The sequence below is a fragment of the Tricharina praecox genome, assembly GCF_024521635.1.
Source record: "Tricharina praecox strain CBS 144465 chromosome Unknown BZA05scaffold_14, whole genome shotgun sequence".
Lineage (NCBI taxonomy): Eukaryota > Fungi > Ascomycota > Pezizomycetes > Pezizales > Pyronemataceae > Tricharina > Tricharina praecox.
Window position 1 is genome coordinate 42795 of NW_026250416.1, and position 11619 is coordinate 54413.

Here is an 11619-nt window from a genome sequence, read left to right on the forward strand (position 1 = left end):
TCTAGACTCTATGGAGAGCAGAGTTCACTGCTAGAGTGGTACTGGCAAGGTCATACCGCTTTGGGCGCCGTGGGAAATTGCAGACCGATCGAATTGGTGTCAAAAATAGAGGATCTGAGCTCTGGCTGGCAGCTGCAAGTGACGCTCTGCTTGTTAGTTGGGGGTAGGTAAGCACACGGTTAGCCCTCTCGATTCTCGCTGTGCCGCCCGGGGTCACTCGTGTGGGTGAGATGGCCGCGCGACCAAGATGCCCTAGCCCCGGGGCCAGGACAGAACAGGATATGCAGCGCTGCCACCATGCAAGTCGACTTCGCACACTTGCGCTGGCTAGGTAATCGCACGCCCTGGAGCTCCCTAGCTCAGGTACCAGATAAACGTTGCGGGCGTGGGGATGCAGCAATCAATCCCAGCGCTAAAAGCCTTGGGGGACGCACACCGCGATAACAGGTTTTGGGGGAGCGAGCGAGCGGCGAGAATCATCGTTTGCTTGGTGCGCGCAATTCGAAGACCTCTTCTCCCGCTGCCGCAAAGAAGAAGGAAAGAAAGAAAAAGACTCCAGCCGTCGCGATCGCGTGGGTTGAGCGGGAAGGAAGACACGGAAAGGTAAGGACTCGCCGGTATGGTATGTACTTTACGGTATCATACGTATCATACGAGGCTCAGACGTTGCACCGAGTTCATCTCCGAGCCTATCCTCCTTCTCACCTTCTCGCCATCTCGCCTTCCATTCCACCGGCCCCAACCCACCAACCATGATGGAATGCAGCTGCAAGTCACATAAACGAGGGGAAGGCTTCGAAATTCGAATCAATCCGACCCACTCTGCCCGCCTAACTAATTCCTACGATGCGGCTCGCACTTCGTCGCAGAGGGGGACTGCTTTCCCGTCTGCAGGTCGGAGCTGGGATAAACGATGTTCCACTTCCCTCCCCTTTCCCGCACCTCCCGGAAGCTTCGCGTGCGCCGTGTGTGCGTCGTCCACCGCGGCGCGTCGTCGTCGCCAGGAAGCGAGCGAGCTGGAGCACTTATCTACAGACTCGCTTCGACCACTCCCCGAGGAGGAGGAGAAGAAGGAGGAGGAGGGCCGGACTCGCCGGAGGTCGACTGCATCGCTAGCAGCTAGAGTAGCGGGATGGAAGCAACGCCGAGATCGGATGGGGTATGTCTTCCGGCGGTCAGGTTGGGTTGGGTTTGGCTGTGGTTGTACTTTCCCTTCAGGCGGGAAAAGAAGAGACCGGAGCGCGACGCTGTTGCCGCCGCTGGTGTTCGTCTCGCGCTCGCCTACAACAGCAACAGCAACAACAAAAACAAAAGAACAAACCCTTGCACACCGATATCAACTTCGCGATCTCTTGACACCATCCAACATCCTATGATAGGAAACCCCCGCGAGTGCTGCGCGGTGGAAAGATTGCATAGATTGGCATGCCAAGCGCAAAGGACGTTCGTCGTCACGATGATATCGAATCTTGATTCTGCCTATATGTGACGGTGGTGGTGATGGTGGAGCTAGAACCGGTAGGTACCGTACCTATGGCCCTGGCTTCCAGAAACCATGTTCGCTACCAAGCTAGGTCTCTAGAGCACTATGATATCGGTAGTTCCGGCGTCCTCCGAGCAAGAAACAACGCCGTCGAAATTCCCCGCTCTCGGCGACAGCAATGGGGTGAGGGTGCAGAGATTGAAACATATTGCTTGCGATGATGCTGATGCGTCGTGGACTCGTGGATTCGTGCACCGAGTACGTCACTGGGAATTAGCCAGGCATGAGAATGGGGCAGGGCGGGACTTGAAACCCCGAAATTCACGGAGGGCCATGGATGTGAGCGGGGCGAGTGAACGCCTATGGATGATCATCTCCACAGGCACGTACTCTAGATACTCTACATACATACAAGTAATTGGAGTACGTCGGCCTGTATGCCGGACGCATGCCCAAGGCCTTCGGAATTCCTCCGTGAATTCCTCCGTAACAACGCGTCCAGGGGGTTTCAAAGTCACCGATACCGGTACCGGTATCCGCACCTCGGTTCTGCACAATCTTGCAATCCACGACAGCGGATGGCACGGATGGGTACTGACATAATATAACGTCGATTGCGGCAGCTGTTTTGAGATTCGTTTTCCACATGCCAGCTGCAGACTCCAATGCAGCGCAGCCATGATGTTCATGCACTGTCACTCAGACCACCAATACCTACTATACATACAGCCACTCGGCATCACTCGCTGACTACGCCGCAGGGCTTGAGCTGAGTGCGAGGACGCGCGAGCCGCTCATCCAACAACAATGCGAGCAACGCTAACTAAATCACAAGCCACAGAACCACGAAACGACACCAATTCCTCAGCTACATAACAATCTTCGCCGCAACAAAAAACCGAACAAAGACCCGTACTTACCATAGAAATATCAAACGGAGCCAACAGGAGATGGACATGGAATCTCTCAGGCCATGTGAAAGTTTGGAGTGGCCGATGGTGGTTGTCGCCGACCGAGTTACTGGTGTGTGGCTGATATGACTGAAGCGCTCAGGTGTTCGCATAATTGTTGGATGCGCGAGTGCCTACAATAAAACAAATAAAACCGCGCCGCAGGCCGGAGCCATGCAAACTTTGCGAACAGGAGACGATCTTTACGAACAGGAGACCATGTATTCGCCACTAACCCACAGAAAGCCGGCGCCAAGCAAGCGAGCACGACTCATCTTCCAGAGGGAAATGAAGACGCAGCCCTACGATGAAAAGGAAGTTTAAGGCCGTGCATTATTTTTGCACAGCCTCACCGCAGGATCTACTGGGTCGACGATCACAGATTCACAGCACAGCGGAACACAGCACAGCCTGCCCGTCCGCCCGCTGCCTGCCCAGGTCAGGCCCGTCAACTCGGTGTCGGTGTCGGGGCCGTGCGGCGAGGCTGTGCAGAGCACGATACCTAGCTTGTGCGAGCTCAAGCTCGTGGGATAAGAAACGAACGAAAGCCCCATGAGCTTGTTTCGACGACACGGCTTTCTTTCCATCAATCGAGTGGAAGAACGGTCGGTCATGGTCGGGAATGCGGCCCGGCTCGAACTTTTGCCGGTCGGACTCTGCAGCCAAGTGTCGGGCGGACTGCAGATATCTACCGGTATGTACCTGGGTACCACGCTCACCTCCACCCCCAGCTGCGACGCCCCAGGTGCGAAAGAGAGTACTTGATGTATGTACATATAGTACTGCTTGATTGCAACTGCAACTGTGGCCCTGCACTCCCGTTGCACCGATAATCCGAGAGAGTATGTATCCACCTCCGCAACCACTCGGGTTGTCGCCATTCCAGAACGCCTTTTCAATCGCCACCTCCATCCAAGCCCGAACGAAGGAAAAAAATACCGAAAAATACAAAAAACCGCTGTCGTGTACAGTATCCAGGCACAGGAAACCTCCCCGGCAAAAAACAAACAAACAGAAAAGACCTCACCTGCCCCCACCTGGTCTCCTACTGTCCTACAGCAACGGATGGAACCCCTCGCGTTTTTCCGAGTACCCCCACCCTCGACGACCATCATGCAATCGCTGAAAACTAGCCAGTTCTTCGACATCTGGATCGACCAGCTCGTCGGGATCCTGATGTCGCAGCTCCAGGATGACGTTGTAGACACCGCTCGCCATGTCGATATCGTTGTCGCTGATGAACGCCTCCGCGATGATGGCCGCCGCGTCCTTGATCGTATGCATCGGAAGCGGGAGAGCGTGCGCGACAGTTGTCGCCAGCAGCAGGAGCGGCGCGAGTAAGAATTTCATTTTTGCACACCGGCGGACGGATGTTACACAAGAATGAGAGGATCGGCCCGTTCGTTCGATATGTACCCCGTCGAGAGAGAGAAAACGGTCGCCGTTAGGGAAGCGGCTGGTCGGTCAACGGTCACCTTCGTCGTCGAGACGAGAAAAGTTTAAAGAGGCGAAGTGAATATATAGAAGAGAAACGAAAACGACCTCGCTAGGAGATATGTTGAAGAGAGAAGAAGAAGAGAGAAGGACAGCTGCTTCAAAGCATGCCGAATCCGATTTCTCGGGGAACTGCGAAGGCGACAAGTGCAAGTTAGCGACGAAAGCAGGGAAAGAATGCGATCTTGAAGAATGCAGTGTGGTCGGGAACTTGAAGAATGTGGTCGGGAAGTCGCAGTCTTCGAAACGGTCAAGGTCACCGCACTGAACTGACTGACAACCGCATTCTTCGTTTTTCGTTCTCGCTGGAACGTATGTAGATACATAGGGAGGGTACATACTCGAAACAAAACGAAACTACAGCTCTGCTGGTCAGGTCTTCCTTGTGGTCGTTCGACTGGCGAGCGCAAACCTGCAATCTGATTTCCCGGCGCGAAGAAGGGGTGGTCCGTGGAAGAGAAAGAGAGAGAAATAACAGGGAAACATGCCTCCCCACACTCTTAAGGACAAATGGCCAAAGCGCGGGCTGAAGAGTTCGGCATGAATGAAGCGGGGAAGTTAAAGACACGGGAAGACCATTTTTCCTCTTGCGGTCGTCTGAAACGGCTTGGGGCGCGACGTTTCAAGTCTCAGGTAGACTATATAAACAGGAGCCCCGCAAAACATTGTCTACTCTACTCTATTGGCTAAATATCTACAGTCGTATGTAAACCGGTTGCGCCGCTACCCGAGCCCGGGGATGAATGTCGATCGCAGCCTCTCTCTCTCTCTTTCTCGCACAGCGAGTCGACAACCCGTTGAAAGTTGAAACGGATACCGATATTTGCATTGTATCACGCACGGTACTCCCCTACCTCCCTATGTAGAACGGAAGCGGCGGGAACATACGTACGTACGGTACATACGAGTCTCTTGTATACATATCAGGTATATGTACATGGCCTGATGGCGGCGGCGGCGGCGGAGAGCCGGAGACAAGGCTTGAAATTTGAAAATACCCGTTTAGGCGGCGTAGCATTCGGAGTTGTTTTCTGGCGAGGTCCGAGCGCCGGTAGCCGCGTCGGCTGGGGGCGCTCGGGTAATCACGCCGGCTTTGCAACGTAACTTCGCAACTAGATAGAATGCGTGGCTGGACTGATCTGCTTGTGGGCACTAGAGAGTCTCTACTCTAGAGTAGAGGTCCTCAAACCTTGCCGGGTGATCTGGCCGGCCGGAAACCCATCAAGACAGATTGACCAATAACGATGTCCAGCCATGAAATTCGGGTTTGAGGACCTTGGGAAGGCATGGACGTTAGGTATGGTAAGTGTTGATGTTGCCCCACGGACGCTCCGTCCAGGGTGCACCCAGACCCGGACCCGGAGCTGTCAAAAGCAGGAGGGTGAAGCTGTCCAAATACGCGAGATAGGTATCGAGATACCCAGAGTCCAGATTCCAGACTCCAGAGGACGAAAGATAGGTACTTCGCTAGGCCCAATTGGATACAAGATCAGAACTGCGAAAAAACGTCTGCTTGACCAGTCACCCGTGGCCACAAACAAAAGCGACCAGTGGTAGCCTGGTAGGTAGACAAGCTCGCCTACCTACCTATTCACGGGCTGAAAAGATACTATATGCACGAGTGATGTTGGGTGTGTGTGTGGGTGGGTGGTCACCTAATCATCCACCAGTGTGTGCTCCCAACATTACAAACCAGGAATGACATAATACATAGGAGGTAAAAAGCTGATAGATCTGCCCTTTCGTAGGAAGTGATATCAGTTGATAAGGCTGATGATCCATCGTTTTTCTCCGGAACATAAGGGAACTGCCAGGTGCAGTGCTCGTCCGAGTGATAGCTTGTGGGCGGCCGTAAACCACGATTGTTCTCCGAATCTCTTCCCAGCCCTGGGGTGGGGAGAGGGGGGTATCTGTGATGGTTTCAAGAATGCACCGACTCGTCCGTGAAATCGCCAAGACCACCCCCAAGGAACGGGCTCCTCCTGACTCCAGACCCGGGCGGAAAGCGTCGGTGGTAATGACCGTCCAATGGGCGCGATGGGCGTGAGAAATACGCTGATCCGGAGGAATATCGAGCAGTGCCTAGCGCCTATAAACGACAGGGTAATTTCTCTCAGGCCCCCAGATTCCGTCAAGTAAAGAAGGATTACAGAGTTCTCCGGCCTTCTGCACTCGAGGAATGAGAAGGGAAGCCCGGCCTTGAAAGTTTGACCCCTCAGTACTCATGGCCGGTTCAGAAACATCCATCACCACGATGTGTGCAACGTCCGGCACGGTCCGGTCCGGTCCTGTCCACAAGAGATACAGGACGGACACGAAGATCCTCCGTCAAGTCCGGCGTTTCCCCTAGGACTGGATCGGACCGGACCGGACCGATCGGACCCTGCCGGAACGTTGGGTGTGTGCGTTCGTCTTGAGCTGCTAGTATGTAGTACACACATACCGGCGAAGCGAAGTGATGGAGGAGCTGTCGGCGGCGAGAGGATACGGATGCAGTTAGTGTGGATGGCAAGGGCAGCCAGTAGGGAGGGAGCGAACTTGAGAGACCTCCTCTCTCTCTCTCTCTCTCTCTCTCACCCTCTCCCTCTCTCTCTCTCTCTCATCATCATCTACAGAATAGACGATCAACCTCTACCTCCCCTTTCTCCTTGTGCGTTCTCCCCCCTAGACTCGCTTTTCGGCCTAGAGAGGCATAGGCGAAAGGGCCCTCGCAAAACCGGTAGGCACCCGGGCCCCTTCGTCTACGCAAAGCTCATGGTACCGGGGCGACGTTGGCCGCCTATCCGCCGTGATCAAGAAGTCCCTCCGTTACACCCTGCCGTGCCGAGCGTTTCCCGGCCATCCCGACTGCGGGTGGGAACAAGCATTCTGTGGACCCATAATTCCGGCAGTGGGGAGCGACGTGCGCATGGATGCGAGCTATGTGATGGGAGAAGGCCGAGGTATCTTTGGCGACGATACCAAGGTCTTTCTTTCTGCCCTGAAAGTTGGTTGGAGGTGAGAAGAAAATTACCCGCCGCATGGAATAATTCACAGACTTAGTACAGGGCCTCCACCGTGACCTGTGGGCTGCTGGGAGTCGAGCATCGACCGGTCTCTCACGGTTGCTGTGCAAAAGATCCAAGTCTAGGGATCATGTACAAGGGGTGATTTGATTATAAAAGATACAAAGAGATCTACAGCCTATTGTCCGTGGGTTACCAAAAGAACCGAAATATGGATCATGGTTCGTCGCTCGTGGCGACGCCATCCATCGATATCAAACTTCCCTCAGACAAAGACCTCCGAAAGGGCCCACAGCTTTCGGGCCAGGGTCGGATCGCCAGCATGCACCATGGGCTTCTTAACCCCGCAATCGACGAGAGACCCACCATTCCGGCAGGTCATTCTGGGGTCGAATGCAGCGATGATATGCGTCGCCACCCCCTGCTGCAGTGTCTTTTGCATTACTGGGGGGTATTGTATCTCTGGTAAGGTGGACATCAGTTCTGTTTCTTGGCCAAATGGGGTGTTAACTCACTCAGCGCAATCAACTCGTCCGTCGGGACACATCGCTACAAGCCGGTTACAATACTTTCGGATGCACAGAGAACCGCAAAGACCCTGTGGTCCGAGTTTCTCGGCCAGAGCTACGGAGAAGAGGATGTTAGCGGCCTCGAACTGACCGTAGGCGTCCAACTTGTCGTGTTTTGCACCGTGCTACGGTGGTTAGATATCAGAACAGGGAAGGCAAGCTGTGCCACCAACTTACCTCGAAGTCTACATCTTCGAATCTAATCCCACCAATCAAACTTGACAACTCGCTTCTCTCCCTCTCCCAACGGAAGCTTTGGCAGGATGCGGTTGACGAATGAAAAGTGACCTAAATGGTTCGCATTGAGAAGATGGTTGGTGGGGGCACCCACATGAACGTTTTCATGCGACCTTGCTTACATGATCTAGGTACCATGTTTCATTCACCAGGTATCACTCATTCAACAGAATGTTCGCACTCAGCCTCAACATTTTGGTGGTTCTGCAGCCAATCATATTTTGCCAGCGCGTTTTCTCGGGAGGAGAGAATATGCAGAGTACTTACCTTGGCCGGAGACCAGTCCGTCGTGAGGGGAAACAGCGGGTGCTCGGTCCTCTTTGCGAATGACTCCTCTACTTAGAGCATGCCACGCCCACATCTGCAGCGCTTGCCTAGGCAGACCCTGCGGACCTGATCTCTACGGGCGAGGTGTAGAGTACTAATAGGCGTGCCGATTCCTTATTCCGATACATGTACCCCTGCCAATGTGCGGACTCTGGGGAATCGAAATGTGGAGCAGAGTATATACACTTGACCACTGCAGTCGACTGGCAGCCCCGCTGCCGCTGGAGTATGATCGTTACACAAGCGGATAGGTCCGCATTAAAATGTGCCGGAAGCTCATTCTTATCCCATCGATTGATTTGATAGCTCGGCGACGTAATGGTGCACAGTGTACCTCGAAGCACGGTGTACCCGACAATGAATGGTTGCCATAGTCTACTACATAATATGGCCGTATGCAACAACAAATTGATTCTCTCTCTCTCACCGGACAACGGAATATGGGTAATGACATTTAAGATTATTTATTTAGCACAGAACATTTACTTTGATTTGTGGCTTGATGTGGTGTTAAGGTTGTGGACGACCTGATGCTGACATGCACAGTCAGTACCTTAAACTCCAAGGATAGCGGTGTCTCCATGATCACAAGAAGATGATGATCATGCAGCCGTCAGTGGCAGTGCAGCTGTTCTGGGGTAGTGCAGCTGTTTTGGGGCTGTGGAAGCCATAAATGTGCAGTCCCACACATTGAGCGAGCTCGGCGGCCCAGAGTCTAAAACAGGGGCATGGTGCATCGTGTGGAATGCAAATGTATAAATATGAACTACCGGGGCCTGCTGTCATAGTTCCACAGGTAATCCTTCCGACATATGTTCGTTTGTTCCCTTTCTAGTATCTCCTCCTATTCGAAACATTCAACTCCTACAAATCTCTCGAAATTATGATTGAGCTTCCGATACCCTTCCAATCCTACATCAATGCTCAAATTAGCCAAAGCCGCGACAGCGGAATCGCGCAAGCCTTACTTCTGCAGCCTGCGGCCTCCCATTACTGGAGCGGGGGATCGTGGTCTCCCGGGTGCGCCGGCGGACGCAACTACGCTGAGATTTCCAAGTCCATTATCGACGAATTCAACGCCTTTTTCCCGTGCGATGTCGACTTCTTACCAGGTCATAGCCTACAAGGCAAAACTCCGGACCCACCGCCGGCTAGCTTAAACATTCCCATCACAGCTCGCCCCAGGGAGGGCAGATTTGCCGATGCAGATAAAGACGATGCGTATCCGTGCCCATTGTATAGGAAGATGAAGGCGACAAACCGGCTCAAGAAAACCCACATCTGTCAAAACCTTAACTTTACCGGGAAGCAGCAGCAGCTGTAAGCGCTTGGCCTTGCTATATTGTCTACTCACACTTAGTATCTTAAGCTCTAACAATCACCTGGTGACTAGAAAGCATCTGCGTGAGCAGCACATTTCAGACTTGTGCCCCTTTTGCGAAGACAGGCTGGAGTCGCAACCGGAATGGGTGGACACTGTGGACCTGGGAAACATATGCTTTGAGGGGTCCGCAGCGCTGCGGTTGGTTGCTACTTAATCCGATTGATGATGGACTTTGCTGAATTGGAAAACCTCAGGGCACATCTCCTAGCTGGACACCTAGCTCCGTATGTCTGCTGTGGTAAGCGGTTCGGCGCCGCCGCCAAGTTCAATAAACACCTAGAGATGGTCCACTCTTATAAGAAAGAGCAGATAAGCTTCCTTCGTAAGATGAAATCCAATCACAGCCCCGAAATGGCGTGTCTTGTGGAGCATCTGGGAGGGTCCCGTAGCAAGGGCGATTTCAAATCTCATCTATATAAGGATAGCAGGAAAGTGTACGATTTGCGAGATATCCCTCCAACCGATAGTAAGTGTCCCTAGCCCCCGAACTGTGTCACCATGGCACACGGGATAGAAATTCCGGCTTCCGAAGGCCTTGTTAACAATCAGTTGTAGGACTCAAGGAGTCATGTCTGGACTACCCACCGGCAAAGTCGAAGCGTTACCTCGAGCAGGTGGCTCTCTGTCCAGCCGAGACCCCCGGCCAGACGACTGAGAGCACCGGTCTTCAGCGGGGATCACCAATACTGCCAGTGAAAATGAGCCTACCGCGCCTTGCGCGTACCTTTTCACCTGCCACAATCCTCCCCGAGAATACGCACGCACCATCTGCATCTAGGTCTCTAGCCGACACCAGAACAACGGATGAACATGTATCAAACGGCAATCCACTCACGAAATCGGATCTTCCATGGAGCCTGACGGACGCCGTTTCACTCGCTACTGTTTCCTCGAAGCATGCAGATTTCCCGCTAGTATTGGGGATGGTAGACAGGGTGGCAGGAGAATATATACCCGATGGTCACCAACTCCCGTCATTACATCATCCATGGATCCCAACGGAAACCATTTCGCCTGCCATCGTGTCTTCGGAGTCTGCACATTTCCAGCCGGCTTCTGGGTTTCAGGCCGGCGACATGATAGATGAACATGCACATGAGGACTATCCACTCACGGCCTCAGATGTCATTCCGAGCCGCACGAGCATCGTGCCTCCCACTATTTTCCCCCCAGCGCATGCGCAGATCCCACCGGCAAACGAGTTTGTGCACAACGCCAGGATAACAGAGGCATATGAATTCGATGGTTACCCGTATCCAACATGGAATTCAAATATCGAATACAATGACGTCGATTATTTTCCCCATCGACGGCCAACGATGGACGGGGGGGACGCCCTTGGAGATGCCATATCATCAGTGGGCTTTATGGTGTTGTATAACTACTTGGAGGATCCAAGCCTGGATGTCAACAAGCTGGACCTAGCGATACCCAAGCTTGGAAACCCGATCATACCTTGGGAAGGTGTTGAACTCAACCATGACGACGATCGAATGTCGGAACCACCACAATGTACGTCTAAATAATGTTTGGTGAACAGAGCGATGAGATATAGTGACTGACAAGGCTTCAGTGATCTTTGATGACGGTAAAATGGAGCTGGACGAACTCCCTTTCATCTCTGGTGAAGACGGTGCTGTCGGCGCGAGTGGCCTTGTGCCCACCAGTCTCTTTAGTTCTATGGAGGAGGAGGAGGACATTTGGTGGATTAACTGACCCGATCTTTCGGGAATTGGGAGTGCTCTCACTTCGATGTTTTCGAGTGGATTATCTATACATGCAATCGCCGGCTATTAGGGTATTCGTAGAGATGCTGGGGGACTGATGTTTGGATATATATGGCTGTAAGATGGAGGTCGTGCGGTGTGCATGTATCTAGGGTGGCATACCGATTTTGATAGGCCTGTGGATTTGAGGATCGACTATATCTGAAAACGACAAAGACAACAACGACAACAACAACGATAACGAAGATAACGAATATAACGAAGACAACGACAACGAAAATGACGGCAATGACGACAACGACGATGGTGATGTGATCCTGTGTATACCGAGAGACCTGTTAGTTACCAGGAGGATTAAGCGGATGAAGGCTACATGTAGCTAGAATTAAACTGGTTTTATTGTAGAACGAGGCCGTGCTTCATGGGGGTGATGCGAAGAGAAG

The 11619-nt window shown here is 52.9% G+C and overlaps 2 protein-coding genes across 2 annotated transcripts; both read left to right on the forward strand.

The window, feature by feature from the left end:
• The first annotated feature begins 353 nt into the window (after positions 1–353).
• Positions 354–1481, forward strand: BZA05DRAFT_58358 (uncharacterized protein). Its single transcript, XM_051488451.1, has one exon. It carries the CDS (start codon positions 753–755, stop codon positions 1374–1376), a length of 624 nt encoding a protein of 207 aa, XP_051338812.1. The 5' UTR covers positions 354–752; the 3' UTR covers positions 1377–1481.
• An 8319-nt stretch (positions 1482–9800) lies between these two features.
• BZA05DRAFT_419126 (uncharacterized protein) lies at positions 9801–11165 on the forward strand (the record flags this gene model as incomplete). The annotated part of the gene is made up of 3 exons (XM_051485561.1): positions 9801–9915; positions 10005–10961; positions 11023–11165. 3 exons carry the CDS (start codon positions 9801–9803, stop codon positions 11163–11165), a joined length of 1215 nt encoding a protein of 404 aa, XP_051338813.1.
• Between the last annotated feature and the right edge of the window lie 454 nt (positions 11166–11619).